This window comes from Lacerta agilis, chromosome 8 (assembly GCF_009819535.1).
Source record: "Lacerta agilis isolate rLacAgi1 chromosome 8, rLacAgi1.pri, whole genome shotgun sequence".
Classification (NCBI taxonomy): Eukaryota; Metazoa; Chordata; class Lepidosauria; order Squamata; family Lacertidae; genus Lacerta; species Lacerta agilis.
The window spans coordinates 52,327,864-52,351,456 of NC_046319.1; the positions used below are offsets into that span (position 1 = coordinate 52,327,864).

A 23,593-nucleotide genomic window follows, 5' to 3' on the forward strand; every position below is an offset into this window, starting at 1 on the left:
TATTTGTGTACTCTGACAGGCAGTGACTCTGCAGGGTCTCAGTTGGAGGTCTTTCCCATCACTAGTCATGGCCCTGGAGTCCAGCAGTGACAATGGACACTGTGTCACTGGCTAAGGGGAGTGCAGGAGGAAGAGACTCAGAAGACCTCAGCTCACTTCCAACCTTTGTTGGAGCAAGAGACCCCGAGTTCTGTCTGAGGCTAAGACTAAGAGCATGCCTGGCTTCGTGGACTCCTCTGCAGAATCGGAACAGGGCACCCCCTGCTCCCTGGCCCTTGCTTTAAGTGGAGATATCAGAGATTGAACCTGCAAGTGTCTGCATGCAAAGCCCTTCCCCTAAATGAAGACCACATTCCACATCTGCCCAGCAACAAGACCTCTCCACCCAGGTTCCTCTAAAAATTTTGAAGTACATTCCACAACAGCAAATGAAGAACTTGTCTGATTGTGGTTTTTTTAAAAAAACAACAACAACAACATGTTGCCAATTTCCCCGCTTGAGAGGGGCAGCCCTGATAAATGGCCTATCTATCTATCTATCTATCTATCTATCAATAAATAAATAAATAAAAAACTAACTGCAATCCTATACATGTCTACTCAAGGAAAGATCTCACTGAGTATAAAAAAATATGTATATACTGCTGTATTTCCAATGTATCAAATCGGTTTACAAGAATAAAAATAAAACAAAAAATACATACAATAAAAGCATAAAAAGTTAAGAACAAGTCAGTGGATACAGGAAAATCTCTTGCAGTATTTAGTTCTGATCTTGAACAGGAGTCACATTAAAAAAATACCGTACTTTTTCTTTTTATTGTTTTTATTATGCACACACAATACAGAATACAGAAATCTATTTTGTGTTTATTTTCACTTTTCATTTTGATACAACTTGATAAAATATTTACATCTTATTCTGCTCCTGAAGTATAAAAGTTTTAGCAACTCTACTTACAACGAATAATTATTTATAAGAACAAACCTCCATATCTGATACAATGGCAAGTACCCGGTAAATATTCTTGGGGAAATTAAGGTTTAAATGTCTGCACTGAGAAAATGTGTTATTTATAAGAGAAAGAACTAGAACAAAAGTATAGTGCTGTAATTTGGAGCTTTCAATCAACATTTTATGTGAACATTTAGCTTTACCAAAGTTGACTTCTGAGGACTGGGCGTGATCAGAATGAAAACCCTTTCAAATATCTAAAAGGTATGCACTGAATCAGAACAAAGTTTTGAAGAACCAAATTAAATTCTATCACTCTGTCATTCTCTCCATTCTAAAAAATGAAGTTGTTTCTAAATATCTTTCATTTTGGGATAAATCAAATGCAAAACAATATGGCTACTCTTGGTTTAAGTGAAAAATATCTGATCGTTCCGAGTGAATCCAAATTTAATCGGAAACAAAGACTTGCAGACATTACAAGCTATGGAATCACTTTGTGTCTTCTTGTCTTGCACTCTCAAAATAGTTACCATAGATTTATTAAAATTACTGGTATTTGTTATAATCTAAGCCATGTCTGCGTCCTGACCATCTTGTTAAGAACTACATTCTCGATGACTTGAAGTTTTAATTGTGAATCAGTGTCCACATACACCAGTTCATTCAGCTTGTCATGCACAGAAAAACAGTGAATTATTTGCAGGCTCCAAATGGTTTGTGATTTACCAAATGTCTTGAAACTAAATATTTTGATTGCTTGCATTGCTTTTGTTCATTGCGTTACAGTAAACTATGACACTGTCAACTGCAATACAACATCAAATATGTCTTTCTAAACAGACAGCCGTGTTTGACAAATATGTTTTGTCTGCATGCCCATATAAAACTGAAGCATCATGTCCTCCTCTCTATTTTATTATTGCTACACCTTCATTGCAGGCTGCTGCTGTTTTCCCAGCAACCAAGTTGGGCATTCTTTATGTCTATAATAGGATAGTAGCTTGTAAAGAGGCTGACTCATACTGGCCACAAATTTACAATGGCTGGTCAGCTGGAAATTACTGTCCCCCCATTTTAAAAGAGCAAAATTCCATTCTGAGGCAGTCAGAACTGCATTTATGTGGCACTGCCTTTGTTTAATTTTGCCTCACTCACCCGGAGTGTGTCTATGTGTGGGGGTTGCATATCAGCCTGACCTTACGCCATATGGGCTCTCTCGTGATACCACTCTTCTTAAGTGATAAGAAGTTTGCTCCCCAGCAGAAGTGTGGTTATCTGGTGCTTCTTCTCTACAACAAGTGACCCTGGTACAAGTGTTCTCAAAATCACATAATATTTCCATCCACCTGTTACTCCAGTGACTGCCTGAATTGGTTTACATTCTCTCTAGAATGTCTCTCTAGAATAGGACATTACACCAAGATGAGCAAGATAGACGAGCAACCTTGGCTGGGACAAGCAGGTGTATGTGTGCGCGTCCGTATCCCAGTCCAAAAGCCAGCTTGTCCCCATGGTTTGGGGTGTTTGGAGCACTGCATTATCTGTAGTGGTGGTGATAGCTATGGAGAATCAGGCTTTGCTAAAAAGATTAAAATGCAGAATGGGATTCGAGTATGTGTTTTACTCCCATACAAATGCAAAAACAGGAGGTCAAAGAACACATTTTTTTGCTGTTCAGCTGACTTCTCCTGATTTGTCTTAAAGCAGAAATTACAGGAAGACAACACAGGGGGTTATTTTGTTGTCAAATTAATGCCCTGAAAATAGCGCTCAACTATAAGAGTGGAGTCAGTAATATTTTAAGACACCACCTCAACTAATATTTAAGACACATCTTTTCCTACAGGCATCTGGGGAAGATCTGAGATGAAGAAGTGGTTTCGTTCTGCTGTTCTTTGGCTGTTTTATGATGTTTATTGGTTTTATGTAATGCCATATTTTATTTATTTGTTTTTTAATTCATACTGACTTTGGCTATATACTTCCTTTGGAACCTTCAGATTGAAGGGCGAGTTATAAATGGAATAAATAGATTAGTAAATCTCTTATGGTCTGAAGATACTTTATCATTTATTCATGGTTACAAACAATTATAAGGAAAGCTACAATTTCCAAGTGGTAGAACAGGAGCCCCCGGTTGGCCCAGAGAGCCTTGCTGATGGCTTGCTAAATTCCTGGCACTGTGATCTGCTTAGCATGCTGAGCAGGTAGAAGACCAAATGCCAGCATTAGCTGGGGCCTGATCTATTTTGGCTAATTATTACTAATGCTAGCAAAATCAGTTATGCAACCACACATTATTTAATTCATTTCATTTTTTGACAACAGAACCATACAGCTTTTCCTTTCACCTGCACCCTGCCCTTTCAGTAGATGATGCTCAGTGCTGGATGTCGGCCAACATTTTGTAGATAAAGTTCAGAGTGTTGGAGGCAAAATGCAGCTGAGAATTCTCAGCTTTCTTTTTTAAAAAAAGCTTCCAGTTCTTGGGACTGAAAAGTTATGCTTGGAAGTGCGCACACAATGCTGGCTGAAATGTCTGAAGTTTGTGGGGCTCTACTATCCTCACTATTTCCTCACTTCTTCAGGCGCAATTCAAGATCCTGATGCTCATTTCTAAAGCCCTGTATAAACTGGTGCCCACATACTTGAAAAAAGAGCACCTCTTTTTGTATATGTGCCAGTTTGGGCCTTACAAACAGGAGGGGAGGCTCTTGTGGTCTTGCTCATCATGAAGTGATTCAAAATAGGAACTTTTCTGTGGTGTCACCCCATTTGCAGAAACAGCTCCCCCCTCCAATTTGGAGATGAATCAATCAGTCTCACCTAACCACCCAGAGGTTTCAGTAATACTGATGTTTTGGTTGAACCATTGTTACTGCTTTTCTCATACTGTACTAATATGGGAGTTGTTAACATTAGTTTAGTAGTTACAATTTTTATGTAAAATATTTTTATTGTTTTATTATTGCATTATGAACTGTCCTGTGATACTAAATGGATGAGGGTAGCAAACAAGTGAATTAAATAACAAAAAAATATGCAGAGCAGTAGGAAAATGTATTAAAGTACACACATGCATTAAATTACACACAAATGAGAGAAGTTAGACAAATAAGCTTGATTAGTATTAGTCATACAGGTCAAGGCTCTCTTAGTATAGGCTTTGGTTTGCCTATGTGCCAAATTAATGCCAATGGCACCAGACTTAGGGTAGGGTAGATACTGTATGTTACAGAAGCATGCTGTTGGCCATTCCCTGAAATAAATTGAGAAAAACCAATGCTTCCACATCTTCAAGAAAAACATAGCATTAAAAATAATAATCAGAGGCCATTACACATAAACTTGAAGTTAACCACAGTGATTTCAAATCTTCATTTTGTGGTTTCTCACTATTATTATTACAGGGGATTTCAGAGGCAAACCAGTAAAATAAGCAAGAGCCTAACTCCTGTTCACAGAGTAATAATGTATAACTCTCATCTGAATGCATGTAATCTTAGCCCTACTCATGTAGCCAAATAAGGAATACTGTACACCATGGATGAGAGTGGGAGACTGTGGCGTTAGAGCCAGACACAGACTTCCCACTGACTCTTCTGTACAGATCCCATGCATAGGATCTGTACAGAACTCAGGAGCAGCAATCCCACTCCTCCACTCACTTTGGGTTTATTACAGAAAAGTATTTGCCTATACAGTTTATTCAATTCTAAGGTGTGAAGTCATTACTCTGAAAGGGTTTTAAAACTAGGCACGGGAGAGAGCTCTTGCACTTGTAGAGCAAAAGCAGGCAACAATGTCATGCTCTATTGAGCTGATGGGATTTGGAGTCCAACAACCTCAGGAGGAACCACACTAGCTACTCATGCTATGTTGCAATGCCAATTAGAATGCAGAATTCTCTGAGATTCAACCTCTCTACTGAAGAGGTGTTTCAATTACAGGAATTTCTCATATGCCCTTCTCCAACTTACCCGTTTCCTGGACTCTTCAATGGCAGACAGCAAAGCATTATCTTTTTCATTTTTTAGGAATCCCTGTTGAAAGAAAAAGTGCAGATTCAGAAATTGGCTTGACATTTAAATTCAGACACATTTGGTACTACACCAATCTTTACCAACCTGGTGCCCTCCAGAGGTTTTGGTCTATAGTTCCCACCAGCCCCAGCCAGCATGCACTACAGGAGTGATGGAAGGCTGCCTTACATACACAGCTAGCTTAAGTTTAGTTTTAAGCATAGGTCAACATTCTCTGCAAATTGCTACAACAGCAAGATTATTCAACTTGAGAGGGGAAAGAGGAAGATGTTCATGAAGCTCCATGTTAAAATGAAAGAGGTTGAACACTTCTCTTTCAATATATATCTGCATTAACTCTTTACAAAGTGTCCTGCTTCTGTTCTCTCTCGTCTCCGCACTGCAGCACCTGCTGCCTCTCTTCCGGTTTGTGAGTACCAGAACGTAAGCTCTGGATGCCAGTAAAGAGACATTAAGCTTGCCTGATCACAAGGAAGGGTTAAAAAGTGATGGTCTGGTTCCACAAGCTCCAGGCCAGTCCCTGAAAACATACAAATTACTCCAAAAAGGGCAAGTTGACTGAACGGCAGAAGCCAGAAATAATTGCTTATCCTTTCACTTACCCAGCTAAAGCATGAGAATAGCTGAACTCCAAAGCTATTCTATTTTTGTTTGTATTATTTATCTATCACATTATTTTGGAAGAGTTTAGCGTAGCCCAAGCCCTCAGCCAATTCTCTGGGCAAGGCTTAACAACCTGTCATTGATTTAACACACTCTGCTTTCCACTTTATTTATTCACAGGGGAACATACCCAAGCAGGCAGCCAGCCAGACCAACCATGAATCCAGAACAGCAAAAAACAGCTACTCTTTTATTTGCTGTGTGCATCTATTTTGCTTTTTAAATCCTGGCTTTATAGCCAGACACATTCCCATCAAACATGAACAGACAACTTGGGGAAATGAGGCACCATCATAGGAATAGGTAAAAGGCAAAACAGGAGGGGGTCAAGAAAGCAAACGGCAATTCCAAATAACAGAAACTGCACTAGGAAAAATGACGAAGATTTAAATGGAGCCTCAAATTTGGATTTATGTAAGTTGCTTTTTAAAACATTTACTAACAAGCTTAACACAGTTCAATAAGTAGCTTATATATCAGGTCTGTGGCTCTCCTGAAGACACTGGGATCGAACTTCTGGCAGGGCCATGGCTAGTTAGGGATTATGGGAGTTAAGAGTCCAACAGCATTTGGAAGGCCAATGATTCCCCAACCTCCCATAAATTAACATAGTGGGTTTCAACCTCTGTTCCAGAGAATTCCAGCTTATTGGAGGTTCCTCAGTTAGAAAAATCAGCAGTACAATAATGGCAGAGTGCTCCTGAAAGACAGCTTGCCCATTGCAACTGATCTTCCCCAGGAATTGGAAGCTTCTGGAAAGCGTTGGGTTGTAATTCAGTTTCTATGAGTGAACCAGGACGCATTTGTCCTAGGGACACCTGCAGTTAGGTTAAAAGCTATCCTCCAACCTTGACACTGGGTGGCCTGGCACTCACCAACCAGGATCACACCCTAAAGTCCAACAAGTACAAAGCATTCAGACATGCAACACACACCCCTTAAATATCTGCAATATTCATTACACAGCTTGCTGTTTTAAATGACTGTCCCTACCATTTAGCAACCGGCTTCATGAATTTCCAACTGCTTAAATTCAAAGCCTTTTGTATTCTCTAACTCCACACATGTGGACTGTGGCACCGAATGTAGTCTTTGATTTGACACCTATTACAGACTTCCAAGTAGATCAGCATTTTCAAAAGCCAATTTCTAGCCTGCACAGTTGCTCATGTATTCCAGAAAAGAGCCAAGGAATGCCTACAACAGCTCTCACGCTAAAGGGTAAATGCTCCCTTCCTAGCACAAGTACATCCCACATCAGCTTTGATCATTTTCTCCTTTTCATGTTATTCTCACAATTTAGGAACAAATAACAATTGGGAAAAAAGATTAGGCCCCAATTTGCTTGAATTTTGAAAAAGAGAAGCTGCAAAAAGTGCATGCATGAACACTTCACTGGTGTCACATTCCAACTGAAAACGATTTGCGTGAAGTGATCCTGAAATAAAGTATTAAAGTGAGAGCGGGGAGAAATTGGCACACCACAGAGAATGTGTGTTTGATTAATAAAGACTATTACATGGAAGATGCAAGAGAGAAGATTAAGAACAAAATCAGAATGGTCAAGACCAGTTAAAAACAGGCAGAGTTCAGTCCTTCCTATTTAATAAATTAAAACAAAGGTAGTTAGATACCTTATACAACTTTGATACAAAATAAACAAGCAGGACCACTGAAAAGCCAAGGTGACAATTACGGATCATTTGGCTGTGGCGTAAACACTTTATGACTACTTGGCTGCAGTTCTTAATTACGCCCAGTTTATCACTTTCTGGTTCCTTCCAGTGGCTATGATTAGGAGAAAGGGCCAGAATGCATGGGCAGAACACATGCTTTGCATACAAAAGGTTCCAGGTTCAATCCCAGTCATTTCCAGGAATGACTAGGAGAGATCCCTTAATGAAACTCTGGTTTTCACTCGTTCCGACGTCACTTTTGCACACTTACGTGCATGTGTTAGAACAAGAACAAACGTAGTTTGAAAAGCTGCTTTTAAAAAGAGCACAAGTAATGACAGGGCACCAACCATAAGAGTGAGAGGCAGGGAACATTGATTTCCCCCCCATAGGAAATGCTTTAGGAGCCTATCTAGCATATAGTAATTGCAAATAGGCCATGCCAGTCACTTAGGCGATGCTTGCAAAATAAGGATGATACTGCTAGACGGCACAGTTCCTGCCAGCTGACAATGAGCAGGGACAGTCCTTGTTAGCGAAGGTCAAGGAGCCAAAGCACAAACAGCTCCAATTTTGTTTGGCTCCAATTTTGTTCTCCTTTTTTTGTCCATCAGAACTTCATGGAACATTACTGAAAATGTTGACAAATTGATGTCTCTTCTATGCCACAGAGAAATTGGGAAAAATATATCTTTCTGGGGAATATTTAGTATCAGAGTCGTAGCATTTGAAATGTAAACAATACAATATAATAGGCAACCATATTCCAAATAAAAAATAGGAACCAATAATCAAGACACTTACACTGAAGAGAAGGCACCTGCAGGGTATGCCAACTTAGCTTCAGGGCTGTTCTCGTTACATATGCAAAATCCTAACTGGATTACAGACTCTGACAACATCATTCTGGTTCTTAAAGCATTCAGGTTAATTTGGTAATGGTGGGGAGGGACACTTCTGTATGAGAAAAGATGGTGAGCAGGAAGTCGTGGACAGGGCGTTAAACCAAGCAAAAAAACAGACATTCTGTCAGAGACAGACCATCTGCACTAACAACACAGTTGTTTGGTATGGCATTATTTTCACGGCCACCAAATGAAGTAGAAGAAAACCCAGAGGCAGGCCCAGGATTGTTTGCAGCATTGCAAGGGATCCTAGGCTGCAATTTGTGAGTCATGCAGGGCAAAACGACTAGGACCAACTATAGCTTGCCTCAAACTAGGAAAAGAGAGAGGGAACTGTGAGCAATATATTTATCACAATATTCAAACTAGATTAAGGGACACTGAAAAACAAAACATCGAGTCAGCTGTAAAAAAGAATTGCTCCCCCAAGTTCTATAGTTTAAATACAACAGATAACAGGGTCACTTATATTTCAAAATTAATTCTAGTGCAACACAGGGCCTTTATGTTAGCCTGACTGAACCTTTTCCCCTCAGCTTTTGTCATGGACATATATTTAAACATCCCCATAAACGATAGACATTGCGGATGTTCTTTGAATGTACCAGACACTGTAGAACATATTATTTTCTACTGTCCATTGTACAACCAGTTACACAAACGTGTGCTATCCCCTTTTTTGGGTAGTCTAACAACATCGCACAATGAAAATATCAGATTCTATCTGTCTGACTCAGAAGTAACTGCAAGGGTAGCTGAGTTTTGGTCAATAGTATCTCTTAAGAGTAGTGAATGGTACTATTTAGCGGGAAGAAACTCCAATGAAAACCCTAGTTATTACATATTTTACATGGCTGTTTTTGTATATATTTTAACATTTTATATATGGATGTTTTATGATGGCCGTATTTGTAGTGCCTAATAAAGGCTTGGTGAAGTAGAGAAGGAACTGCAGCATAGAGGGTGGGAGGAAAAGGCAGGAAACATGGCCTCAACTTCCCTGAAGGCTTGCTCTTATCACACCAAACCATGGTTTGGCATTACACCTGAACCAGTTCACTATGAGTTATTGCACTGCACTGCAGACATGTGAGCATCTAGAATGCCCCTAAATAAAAACGCAAATGCAGCAGCTCTCTCTAACTTGACAACAAAATGATATACCACATGTGGTATCAAGGTTCATGAATGTGTTTTAGCAACTATATATACAAGTGTGATCGTTTCTTTTGTTTGAAACTAAGTGATGTGCAAAGTGGAAAGGGAATTTTAAATCAAGTTTAGATCAAGGCTGACAGGTGAGGTCTTGGAATTTAGTACACCCCAGTAAAACTCCAACGTGTACATAGAGAAGGAATCACAGTCCTCACACAAGGCTTCAAATAGCTGCATTGCTGCAGACAATGGACACAACCCATCAAACACGGCTGCTGGGTCCTCTCCATTCATTTCAGGAAAGCTCAGACTGAGATCCATACAGCCCACAATGAAATTAAAGCTGCAGCCATGAAGGATAGATCAGACCCAACACAGGGATGTTTAAAGAGAAGTTCAATTACAACTGGAAATCTGACAAGGGCTCCGCATTTAATATTTGGATGCCAGCTGAAGGGTTTGGATATCCAAAGCAAACTGAGCTAACCACCCTGAATAAATTTGGCATTTGGAATGGCAATTTCTCCAGTAAGTATGCAGAAAGCATGCAAACATGAAGAAGAAGAAGAAGAAGAAGAAGAAGAAGAAGAAGAAGAAGAAGAAGAAAATGGAGGCGAGACTAATCTTACTGTCATTGACTTCCATTTTTATGAGGGTGCTTCTGACAACAGCAACAGCGCTGGCAGCCATTTTAACCTTCAAATTCTGAAATAACTTCATCAGTTTGTTTGTTTTTTAAATTAAAATTTCTAACTCAAAGCATTGGGACGGGTACCATTAGTCGATCATGATTTAATCTAATTCTGCTTGTAATTTATCTCTGTTGAAATGTATATTAACGCTGACATTTCATACTTGGCACCAGACACCTGTTAAGCTTTAAAAATGCATGCAATATGAATGGGGCATATGAGTGCATGGCAAGGTTCAGTTTTGAGCTGTCTCTAAGAGTCAATTCCACCTCCACCAAACAGTAAATCTACTTTGAGTTAATAACCTGTTAAAGAGAGTAATTATAAATCCATGTAATACTACTTCAAAGTTTGTGCTACATAAATACATAGAAAAAAATAAAAATAAAATAGTGCATGTTTTTTCTTTCACATAATATTTCACTATCAGCAGAGGGTCCTTACTGCTCCAAGGTTCCAACAATATTCTTCTCAGTTCTTGATGAGCATTATTTTTGACAAAATAATTTAGTTCATAGCTGAGAATTTGCAGAGGGGACAGGAAAATACCTCTCTTACTACCTATTGGAAGCTTATTATCATGTGAAGGTCTGTGTCCCAGTTGATAGCCTGGACCTAAATTTGGGATCAATGAATATTTATTTACTATCAAACAAAGAAATTACACCCTGTCTTATTTGGTTTCACTACTACCAAGCTATGTCACAGATTTCCGGACAGTAATTCTGTCACAGTTGTTGTGTTTTTTGGACCGGAGATTATTATAACCAATAAGGGTGATGACAGAAAAATTAAACTAATTTTTACATTAAAAGTATACATTCTGCTTTCAGCCTTCCTCTGGGCTCAGCAATTACAGACTTCACCAAGTCAGTTCTGTAAGTAGTTCTGCAAGCTCTTGTAACTCCACATTCTATGTGCTGGCTGAACTATACCTAGTGAAATGCTGGGACCAGTGCTTCAAATGCTCTGACAAGCCATCTTGAGCATTGGCACGCCATTATACTTATAGCTGGATATACGCTACTGTGTATGGCACCCCAAAAGAACACCTGTTCTAAACCACAAATTGACCATTTCCACTGATGTCCTGTCCCCGCACATTAAGTTGCAGGAACTCAAGTGATGCTTCTAAGGAGCCAAGCATGGTTGTTTGAAAGAAAGGTTACATAGTCTTCTGAGACACACAGAGAGAGTGCTTTTAAATGATAGTTTATTCTTAGAATAGAGAAATGCCATAATAAGGAAATGATAATTTCAAATATAATTTTCCATTAAAGAGGCTCCCATATACACTTGCTCAAAACTGGATGTAAAAGTATAGAAAAGGAAAAACGAGCTATTTCTGGTTCTAGAATGGAAACTGAAAAATGATGGTCATAACTGGCAGCAACCAGAACTGAAAAGAATCATCTTCCTCAGAATGAGCAAGGGGAACGCCCTGAAATCAGGCTAGTTAACTAATTTTTCCTCGTGACGCCATTTTATTGCTTTTTGCTGCCATTTTAGTACTGAAGTTACACATAAGCCTTTTATTTTTCAAGGAAGCAACATTAATGCTTTCTTTCTCAAACAACCTCAAAATAATCTAGATGTGTCTTTTTACCCTTCCTTCTTTTATGTGGCTGTGGTTTCTGCTATCGCACTGTCCTCAGGTACAAGGGGCAGAAAAGCACGATTCTACTACTCCAGGACCCCGCCTTAGCTCTGAGCATTCAATGCATTCAAGCAGGGTTAGGAAATTATGAAAAATCAATGGCAAGAGGCTTTCTTTGGGAATACAAGAAGTAGGGGAGTCTGTTTCCCAATATAAAGACAAAGAGAAGTTCCATGAGCCATAGGGACTTGGGCTAAAATTCTATACTCACTTACCTAGGAGTAAGCCCAACTGTACTTAACAGGGCTTACTTCTGAGTAGACATGCATAAGCTTGTTCTGTTACCCAAAGAGAAGTTTTTTGGTGTGTGTGTGTTTTTTTAAAAAGAAACACACACACACATAACCCATCTATCTCCAGTGTCTAGCTGGACACAATGCTGCACTTTTGCAAAGAAGCCTGCTTTTTACATTCATCATATTAGAAACACTTAAAAAGCCATCACAAATTAGCTGATAAAAACCTCACCATTGGTGTAGAATCATTGGCTTCAAAGGAATTATATCAATGAACAGCTCCCCTGGAATGCCATCCAAAAACCAAAACCAAAACCAATAGCCCCTCTAAAATATATAAGAAAACCACCCAGCAATTAACACTGTCACTGATCCTCTGTCCTACCGAGTTTCTTAGGCTGAAAAGGCAACTCCCCTGTCTTCACCATGTTACTCCTGTTCACATGTTATCTCTCCTTTTTTTAACAGTCAGCCCTCTGGCTCCCTGTCAGAAATGCTTCATCTGCAGCTTCTCAGAAGTATTTCCATAGCTGGATTTTTACCGACACATATATTCTTGTGCTATTGCAAATGGAGTTATAAGCTTCACAACAACTACATTAAAATGTAGTGCATATGCTCAAAAACATTAAAAAAACCCTTCATTGCTGCCCACATTTCACACTCTTTGGTTCATTGTAGCTCTGTTTCTTTAAGCTTGAAAGCTTGCCCAGACATAAATACAACTGAATGATTTTAACCACTTCATTTTTCTTGCCCTGAGACAATCCCATGTACCTGCTTATGATTCTTTTCCTTGGGAACACTAAAGATCTTGCAGTTGCTGTAAAAAAGCCAAGAGTTATAAGCTTCCCCACTAGCCCACCTTCCATCTACAAAGTGTGCAGCATCTGCACACACCAACGCCCACTTGCTGGGCAACGCCTGGTTCGAAAGAGCCTCCTCGGTATACTGCAAGCACTGAAATATGATAACCAAGCTAAATGGAGATGCAAAATGCAGAACCAGGAGGTGGACAGGCTCATTCACTGCGACACTTTTGACAATGTCATTTAATAATTTTCTTTATGAGCATTTGAAGGGTTGAAGAACTTTGTCACAATCAAACTTTCAAAGCTACAACCTATTTTCCCCACACTGGTATGATCAGTGCATATAAGATTACAACAAAGGGGCAGCAAGCATAAAAATGCCATACTTGATATTAATACATTAGGGTGGGGTGGGGTGAGGCAATTTGGAAGAATCAACAGATCTGAGACTTCAGGTGTCTACTTTAAATAGTTATCTCATACATTGCACCAACACCCATGCATCTTAAATTCAAATTAATACAAATTGCAACAATATCATTGGAAATTAATTGATCCATTTGTTAAACAGATGATTAGACTGAGAAACAAATACTATTTCTCCTCTGGCAGCAGAGGGGGTGTGGGAGAACAGAAGGAATCACACTTGAGCAAAAAAAAAAAAAGTTTTAAATAGGTGGTGATAAGGCAGGAATTAATTTCATTTTTGTTAAAACATTTGGCTTATAAAAATGGTACATAATTAAAAATGGATATAGTTCCTAAACACATTATGCAAATTAAATGTGTATAGAAATTTGATGCACTGTGTGAAACATTATTTAACACAATCTGAAAAACTTATTTCATAATAACCATGTAATTTATCAATTCCTGCTATAATAGGTGATTTATGTCCATTAATTATTTTAGGTTTGATGAAGAAACACTGCTTCTACAATAAATTCCCCATTTTAAACTTTTTCACACTTATGACCGTGAGACCAATGTGGTAAAGACACACAGAAGACAAAAGGTTTCCATTTTCCCTCATTCAACAGTATGCATACCCACACCCTCATTTTTTAAAATAAAAAATAAAATGCATACTCTCTTCTATAGAATGTATGTGATATGTTAAAAAGACATGAAAGCTAAACATTTTAATCACACACACAAGACAACTGCAACCCAAAAACACCCAGAGCATGGTTTTAAAAGAAGCAGGCTGGACCTAGGGATTCTAGATGGGGATTTAGGTGTCTCCCCCTCCCACCTCCCCATACGTTGATTTACAGAGCTCATATTTGAACTCTGGTTCCCACCCTCGTCAGACAAAGGAAAATAATTTGCTATAAGACAGTGCAAAACTGCAAGAATAACTGAGGCATCTCCCACTTAGGGACAGTGGCAAGGAGTCTCTCCATCTTTGCATGAACATCTCATTGTCTCTCTCTCTATATATATATATGTTTGTGTGTGTGTGTATATATATGATTGTCAGGCTGTCTCTGTAGCAATGCTCCCTTTTAAACCAGGCTTAACACACAACTGTTTGGTCAAAGAATGTTGCCACACAGCAACATCTGTGTGCCAAGCTAGTTGTCGCATTTCTCATGGAACAAGGAAAAGGGACCAGGCAACAGTCAATTCTACACCTTTATGATTTTAAAGTACAACCTCTTAAACTGGTTGGATGAATCCTTAACTGCCTGTACCACATCAAGAGATGTATAAAACAGAAACCTTTCTTTAGCTTAGCTTCCCCAATGAAGGTAGAATACTATGTTACAGACAAAACCAAACCAGCCACTCCACAGAAATATGTGTGTGCGCTCTCTCTCTCTCCTTCGTTGTTTTACATGGCTATGAAATTCTAAGTTCAGAGTACTGACTCATGCCCAAAACATAACAAGATAAAAAGTGACTGATTATCAATTATAATTAATTTAAACCACTTTCAGTGGGGGAGAGAATATACTTCAGAACCAGGAAATAAATAATAACTCTTTATTTATTGACACCCTCCCTTAAAATTCGGGCTTCATCTATGTATTTTACAACTGAATTTCTAAGAATATAAAGCAAGTGTCTATACAAACTGGAACATATACAGATTTCCACCACAGTTATATCATAAATCCAATTTACAGATATTTCTCTCTGAAAAATCTACCACCCAAGGATGGTAATATCTTCAATGAAATCAGCAGCCTACACCTTAGAAATGTAGCACTCCTGACTTTTGCCTACATTTTAAGAAAATAAGCAGCAAAGGATTCTAAGGAGGTGAATAAATGGATATATTTTAAAAGCAGACAGCAGATGCCCCTCCCTTACAACTGTTTCAAAGGGAGAAGGGGAATTAGCAGAAGCAAAAATCTAATATTTTATTTTTAAATTACCACAGTTATTTTTCTAAATTAACTCCCAATTTCTACATATTTAAAAACAATCCACATTTGTATCTTTCATTACTACAGAAAAGAAAGAGCTAAACTGTTCAAGATTGAGTTCTTTGTGTTTTAAATATACATGCATTTAAACAAACAAACAATGTATAAATTGCATTCCTATCTTGTGGACTTCAGAACTGAGAAGTTACAAACCTTGTCGGGGTGAGTTGCAATACTTTAAATGCCTGGCATTTGGTTCCAGGCACCTCAAATCTTCCTGTATCAGAGCTCACAGTTTTTCTTCTCAAGGGTGGGAAACCCCCTGCAAGCTCTGCTATGGCTGAGACAGTGAAGAGTCCAGCAAGACAATGAGAAAGCAGCTGTTCCCACAGTGGAACACCACTGCCAGCAAAGCAGCGGTGGCATTTGCTCAGGGCTGTCCTTCACCAAGGATAGGCAGCACTGGTGTGAAACCAGTTACTGAAGGGAGCGTTTATAGGTTACAGAAGGATACTTTATTGTTAATGGAATGTACCATGTAAGATTTAAGAGCGGGGAGGAGAGAAGGGAAGGAAAAGATGAGATGCAAGCAAAGAAAGATTTTACAAGGGTTTGTTTTTTCCCACCCCCAAGCCACTGCAATTACTCCAATGTGAATTTTTGATGACTTCCGACATCTTGCATGGTTAATAACCGTTTCAGCTGTCATGTTTGGTTAATGTGGAAAATGCATTTCCTGCACTGGAGGTGCAGGGCTGTGGCTACACATTGCAACACCAGCTAGTAAAGCTATTCTCTTCACAAGCCGCCATGAATTTGCACAAAACACGAGGCTGCAATAAGGGAAAGCCAGATCATCATTATTATATAGAAATGTGATTCTGCCATCTTAAGACTCACAGAAGACTCTGGAACAATGTCTGCATTCTTATTTACACACTGATGGCTGGCGGACTGATTGGCACCTTTGTTCACTAAAATATGTTGCTTGCATTCTTGACGAGGTTAGATCTGGGTGCTGCTGGGGTTCACTAAGAAGCCAAATAATATACACTGTCTGAGATGTACCTATGCATGTATTTTCTAATTCACACACTCACATGCATTGCAGTCACACGTAATGCACAAATCCATACGCGATATAATAACATTATTATTATTCTGCAGCGTGTATTTAACCTCAAACTAGTGATTGTGGCTGGCTACAAAAGGGAGAAAATATGCCATGCAGAAAAAGGTTTCAAAAGCCACACAAATGTTTCAGCAAGCGATAAGGCTGGGCGTGGTATGTTTAACATATGCTGGTCATCATCGGCATAGTAAATGCTATACGGCAGCAGCACACAATTAAAATCAGGAATGTGGGGGATGCAACAGAACCAAGATTAAAGCATGCTGAAAGAGCCAGTCACCCCACAATTCAAGGCAGGCCAGTCTTTCCCGAGAGTCAGGTGATGGTGCCATCATTACAGTGCAGAAATTCAGAGAAGAATCGAGAAGTGGGTGTTTCCTCCTCCTCTCCATCTTGCCTCACCCAACCCTCATCATAAAGAAAAATAAGGAGCATTAACAGATGCAATCGCAAATGCGCAGGGTACAAGGCCACAATAAAGCATTTTACAAAGCACAGCTAATGGCCCTGAGCCCTCCATTAATGCACATGATATTCTTTATCAATGCAGCTAGTGAACTTCATGAGCTGAGCTAAAGGGTTTTTTAAAAATAAAAAATACAGCTGTACATTAAAATTGCATTCAATGGTGTATCAATTGTGCCAAACCACTACAAACTGGCAATACCTGATAAAACATTTTCTTTGTTTTTTGGATTTAAAATCTGCCCCATCCACATGGGTTTAGGGAACATACTTTATGAAATACAACAGTAAATCATAAAAGATTGCAAAACAATACCCAAAATCATAGACATTTTAAAGATATACTCCTAATGTAGCCCTCACATATGTTCACCCACCAGAAAACATCTCTATATGGTTTTGAATTTGTCCAACATACTGTATTGCATATTTTACGAGGGCTCGATCAGATGAAGAAAATCAAGTCGGAGATAGGCAGGAAGCCACTCCCTGAAGGGTCCAAAACCATTTTGGGCTTTGTAGGTCAAAGATAGCATCTCAAATTGTGCCCTATTAATGAAATGAAGTTAGTGTGGATGGGAGAAATAAGCCACTAGGGAGCAATCTCCATTGGAAGGCAGGTGTTAAGTGTCCTAAAGATTTGTTCTTTTTCTACAATCATACCCTGTAAGAAAAGAATAAATTATAGTATAGTTCAGCAGGAAGAATGGCAAACTTGGATAACCAAGTTCAAATTCCAGCTAGGTTGCAGGCTTGTGGTTTTGAGTGACCGATTCCCTCTCAGTTGCAGTTTTGTAGAAGTGAGTGTGTGTTTGAAGGAAAGGGGGAGAAATAGAATAACATACTGTACCTAAGCGCATGCAGAGAGAGAGACAGAGAGAGGGAGGGAGGGGAGAGAAGAACACACAAGCCAGAGACCAATTTAAAATCTTTCAGGCTGAGTGTCTGGCTTCCACTTTGGAACTGAATTATGAGGTATTGGGGTGGATTTCAACAACTGGCAAGGCTTCATGAATGGCAAACAGTAGAAAAAGCCTTGTGAAGTTGAGTGCAATGTAGAATTAGAAATGTTATGTTTCCTGGTTGCCATAAAGTTACAATATGTGCTTAGTAATTTGGGCATTTCAACTTCAAAGGCCAAGTAGGGACTGCTACTGGTTCTCAGGCTACCCAAGCATCCAAGTGGCCTCTTTATGGCTGCACTTTTGTCCTTTGAAATTAGCAACACCTGAGTGCAGGCTCACTTTGCTGCGACAAGGAACAACCCTAGGGGAGCAGTTCCTTTATCACTGCAAGAAGCCAAACCCTCCTTGTTTCAGATCAAACAGATGCTGTACTCAGAAGCTGGAACCTTGTACCAGCAGTCTCAGGGGTGAGAGTTGGGTATCTCTTACACAGAGATTCTCAAAAGTGGAATCCAACTAGATGCCATTTCAGGAAAAGCTATCTAGTTTCAGGTGAAACAGAGACAGGAAGAGGATCTTCTGCTTTAAAAAGATCTAACACAAGTGTTTATCTTTTTTTTATTCTAAGGGGTTCAGTTAGCGCACAAGTCTTCTACAGTGGCGAATGTTTTTGCAATTCATATGCAGGACTGCAGATACACTGAACAAAAGAGGGGTGATCTAGTTTCTATATGCAATAAACACAACACCAAATTCTGTAATCAAATCCACTATGCAAACAAAGCATATCTTTATTTTCTGCATAATTTATTCTGATTTTCCTCAAGGCCACCCACAAGACTGCTGGGGCCAGGAATAAAAAAGGAGAGGTGACCATGAGTGTTGCTCACAGGTCAGGTGTTGGGGTAAAAGTATGCACAGGGTACTCTGGGCAGATGGGAAGTGAAGATGGAAAAGAGGCCCCTATGAAGAAGCAAATAGACTAAAGTAAATGAACTCCATAGGATGAGCACTGCCTATTAGAGGCAAAGCACATGATTTGAATGCAGAAGGTCCCTAGTTTAAACCCTGGCCAATCCAGTTAAAAGATTTCATATATCAGGGCCAGGAATTTCCTCCTCCTGGGACCTTGGAGAGCCACTACCAATCAGAATAAACAGCAAACAACTTGACAGACCAACTGTTATTTCTATATGAAACCACTGGGAGAGATCATCAGGGAGATAGGGCTGAGTGTTCACCAGTATGCAGATGATACCCAGCTCTATCTTTCATTTAAATCACAACTAGTGAAGACAGTGAATGTCCTGTGGGAGGGTCTAGATGCGGTTGGAGGTTGGATTGAGGCTGAATCATGACAAGATAGAAGTACTGTTTCTGAGGGACAGGGGGCGGGCACTGCCAGGCAGGTGTGGGGGACTTCCTGGTAACTGTACCCCTAAAGAACCAAGTGAACAACCTTGGGGTCTTTCTGGACTCTCGGCTGTCCATGGTAGTGTGGTCAATACACTCTACGTGGGGTTACCTTTGAAGGTGACTCAGAAACTACAATTAACCAGAATGTGACCACCAGACTGGTGACTGGGAGCAGCCACCAGAGACCACATAACACCAGTCCTAAAAGATCTACATTGGTTCCCAGTGCGTTTCTGAGTACATTTCAAAGTGTTGGTGTTGACCTTTAAAGCACCAAACAGCTTCAGCCCTGTATACCTGAAGGAGCATCTTCACCTCCATCGTTCAGCCCAGACACTAAGGTCTAGTTCTGAGGGCCTTCCGGCGGTTCCCTCATTGTGAGAAGTGAAGTTACAGGGAACCAAGCAGAAGGCCTTCTCGGGAGTGGTGCCCACCATGTGGAATGCCCTCCCATCTAAGAGATAACAATTATTCAACTTTCTGTAGATAACTATAAGCTGTGAAAACATTCCCACTACACAAGTGGGTATTCCAACCATGATATCCTGGCTGTGAGTCCTGGAAGACCTGCTCCCTTCCTTGCAGGCCTTTTCCCTCCTAGCCTGGGTGAGGCCCTGACTGACTCCAGCTACAAAAGGGCCAAAGGTCATGTTTGCAGACTCAGGTGACTGAGTTTCCACAGCTGCCACCTGCCATGAACCACCACTGGCAGCAACAGCAGTAGGTATGTTCTATGCTTAATAAAATATTTTATTCTCTTGCTAATTATATTTTAAATGTGCATTTTATATTTGACTTTGTTTAGTAATGTTTTCTTTTGAAAGATTAAGATTTTTTGGTTAACTTTGCTGCATTAAATGTACATTCTGGAATTGACGTCCTTTGCAATGTTTTATTTTGAAATCTTTTAGATAATATTGATTTGAAGAAGAAGAAGAGTTTGGATTTTATATCCCGCTTTATCACTACCCAAAGGAGTCTCAAAGCGGCTAACATTCTCCTTTCCCTTCCTCCCTCACAACAAACACTCTGTGAGGTGAGTGGGGCTGAGAGACTTCAAAGAAGTGTGACTAGCCCAAGGTCACCCAGCAGCTGCATGTGGAGGAGCGAAGAAGCGAACCCGGTTCCCCAGATTACGAGTCTACTGCTCTTAACCACTACACCACACTGGCTGTGTATACTTTATATTTGACTTTCTTCTGTAATGTTTTATTTTGGATTGTTTTTATTTGATGTTTCAGGGCAGGTTGTAAACTGCTTTCTTAAAAATATAAAGTAGTAGAGAAATGAATGAATGAATGAATGAATAAAAAAATAAAAAATAAAGAGCTTCCCATGGTGTCCCAACCTAGATTCAGACACCATGCTTCTTTACCTGCTAGTGCAAATGGGGCCACAAAGTGAAAATATTTGAGCTATGAGCACTAGCTTGCAACATATTTACAATATGGCTTACTAAACTTGCTTTATATATTAGTATTATTACGTACAAACATGGCTACTGTAAAACACAACATCTCTGGGGAAGCAACTGTAAATACAATCAGAGTGGTACATCCAAATGAATGAATGAATGATGTATGATCAAGCAGACTAAAACAAAAATAAAAAATAATGTGAGATAGAAATTTTTATGCACTTGGTTTGCAGGGTTGTCCCAATCCTTAATCTAGCAGGTAGCAGAAAAACCAAACCAGAAAATCTCAAGCAGCCACCAGCATTGATTCCTGAAGCCAGACTTTGCTGGCAAAGCTTAGCCCACTGCTGCATAAACAGAATGGAGCATTTTCCCTTTGAATTTGGCAGAAATTACAAGGGATAATGATCAGGTCTAAAGGCGATGACAGTTCTGCAAACCACTGCCTTGCAAGTGTGTGGTGCAGTGGACTGCAGTGTAGACATGTCCTATACAGCAGAGAGTGATACCCTTCCCGCAGTGGTCTGGGAGGGAAGGTGGGGAGTTTCCTCCTTTAAGTGGCAGTAAAGATTGGCACTCATGCGGGCTGTGCTGATTCTGCCATGAAAATCCCGCTCACCAATTAATGGTGTCTTTTGCCCGGCTGAAAGGAGAGCTCACTCACAGTTCAGCAGCCTGACAGAATGCTGGCTTTTATACACACACACAAGGAAAAAGCAGGAATTGGTTTTAATTAGGAGTTTTTTAAACAAACAACCTAGGGTATTAATTGCGCTCTTGCCATCAAGTGATAATTGAGATGTAATCAAACAAAGAGTAACAAGTGTCCATTATCCAAAGGACTGTGTTGTTGAAGGTTTGGTCTAAGAGGAATTTGTTGGCCTGTTTGTACGGGGAGGGGTTTTCTTCCCAAATAATGAAGTGCGGTGAATATTCAAAACCTTTTCAGCCTGTGCACAGACAAAGGAAAACAAGAATCATTTTAAAAACATCAGCTCAAAGTTAAGGTGGCTGGCTTGACACAAGTGCAACTATGGTGGCTTTAAAAGGGCCAAGGAGGACTAAGGGCTTGATCCCAGGCTCTGTTGCACATGTGGCACAGCAGGGGTCAAGGGCTCTGGCTCCTTCTCCTCCCATGCAAGCAGGCAGTTCCGCCCCTCTCCTTTCCCAGCTGAAGAAGTTGCTGCTTCTTTTGTTTGCAGGGAAGGGAAATTTCCTTGTGCCACAGAGGCTCAGAGCTCCCAGCACTGGCAAAAAGTGAAACAGGGAAAGTGGTGCTTGTCTGATTTTAGAAGGAAGCAAGGTAGGATAGTGCTGGTCTGCTCAGCTTTCCTTGCACAGGATACTGCAGTAGAAGTCTCTGCTTGTGTTGCAACAGCTACAGCAGTAGGTACGATCAAGCAGCAAGTCTTATGTTTTGCACTGCTTATTAATCCTTCTGCAAATCATGTACAACGACAAACACACAACTCTGGGTTTTTAACTCAGAACCCTAACCTGGCCAACATCTTTCCATCAGACAACTGCAAGAGCAGAGGCAAGCCAAACTGAAATCCCTCATGTTACAAGGCACTGCTCTGTAGAAGTCAAATGAAAGCTACCGGTACATTAAAATGGCTCTCAGTCAGACTGTTCAAACAGAATACAACTTTAGATTGTGAGGCTTTAGCCATGTTAAGCCAGTGCTTTTTTAACTCCCTCTGTCCCTCTCATTCACACACATATACCACTTTTGAGTTAACAGCATTTTTATTATCAGCACCCTGTCTAGGAACAGAATCCCCAGAGATGTAAAATTCCCAAGATACCCATCACCAAAGCATATAAGCACCACCACCAACTGCTTCCATTAGCCTAATCTTGGAGTCTTTAATAATGTCAAAAAGAACCCATTTATAACACCTGAATTTAAGATGGGAAATCCGTAGCCCTGCAGATATTCTTAGATTACAACTCCCATCTTCTCTGCCCACTGGACATCCTGGCTAAGGCTGATGGGAGCTGTAGTCCAACAATACTGAGAGAGAAACAGGGTCCCCACCACTGCTTTGAGTAAACATTTGGATATATTGGGTTGAAAATACTAAACCCCAAACCAACCTAACCTCCCCATGCCTCCAATGTTTAGCTATGCTATCCCTTTCACATGGGCAACAAGGTGCCTTGCACACAGTCCCATTCTTAGTTCCAAGCCCCCTAAAAGATGCATCAGCTGTCTGCTTTAATAATGTGCCTTGAGTTCTCTTCCTAGAAAAAGAGAACAGATATACCACCACCCTTCAATTGTAGGACAAGTCAGCACAAGTGAATATTACTCCACTTTAATGTGAATTTAAACGACTGCACTGACCTTTAGACTGCTAATTTGATCTTGTCAGCTTAAAAAAAAATCATTCAGGACTGGTTAAAGTTAGTAACCATTTTTCAGATCCTTCCCCTGCCTCCCTTCTGCTTTTAAAAGTCATCTTTACCAAATCTAATAATTATAGGCAGCTGCAAGCACATCTCACTGGCAGTCTGATTAACAAAGGGAAGCAGAGAGGAGAGCCTGACATATGGGGTTAGAATAGGGTTACCAAACGTCCCCGTTTCCCAGGGACAGTCCCCGGATTTGCGAATAAGTCCCAGGACAAATTTCATCCCCGGAATGTCCCCAGATTTCAACTAATGTCCCCGGGAAATGCAGCGGTGGCAGTCTCAGCAGCCCGGAGCAGTTAGCTCTGGCTGGCTTCAGGAGCTGCTCGGAAGTCCCCATATGATGGTGGTGCAGGGGCTCTAAGATGCAGCTTCCAGGCTGCCTCCACCTTCCCTGAGCCCAGCAACTAAGCTGTGAAGGGAGGCTTCATGCTGCCTATCAGAGCTTGCGTGCAAGCAGGAGGGGGCAGGGATCTCTCAGGCAATGGGAAGCCTCCCTTCCCAGCTGAGGGAACCCCGCCTCCTCCTGTTTAACACAAGTAGGAATGAGATTGGGGCTACTCCGATGGGAAGGGAGGCATCGCGCTGCCCGAGTCTCACAGCCGCTGCCGCTCTCAGCCCTCCTTCTCCGCTTTCCATGTCTGACCCACTGCGCACTGCTTCCCCACCAC

The 23,593-nt window shown here is 40.4% G+C and overlaps 1 protein-coding gene across 2 annotated transcripts in view; it reads right to left on the minus strand.

Moving 5' to 3' along the window:
* The window catches only part of NUP93 (nucleoporin 93), a 73,659-nt gene that overhangs the window by 28,223 nt on the left and 21,843 nt on the right, over positions 1-23,593 (minus strand). Inside the window, exons 1-2 of one of the 2 annotated variants that reach the window (XM_033157462.1) lie at positions 15,386-15,520; positions 4,939-5,001 (exon numbers count right to left, since the gene is read on the minus strand). Coding sequence is in view for 1 of the 2 variants with exons in the window: in XM_033157461.1 (XP_033013352.1) it covers positions 4,939-5,001 (63 nt within the window). In the remaining variant the exon portion in view is untranslated. Of the gene's footprint in view, positions 1-4,938; positions 5,002-15,385; positions 15,521-23,593 lie in introns of those variants that run through there. The other variant, XM_033157461.1, reaches the window with a different exon arrangement.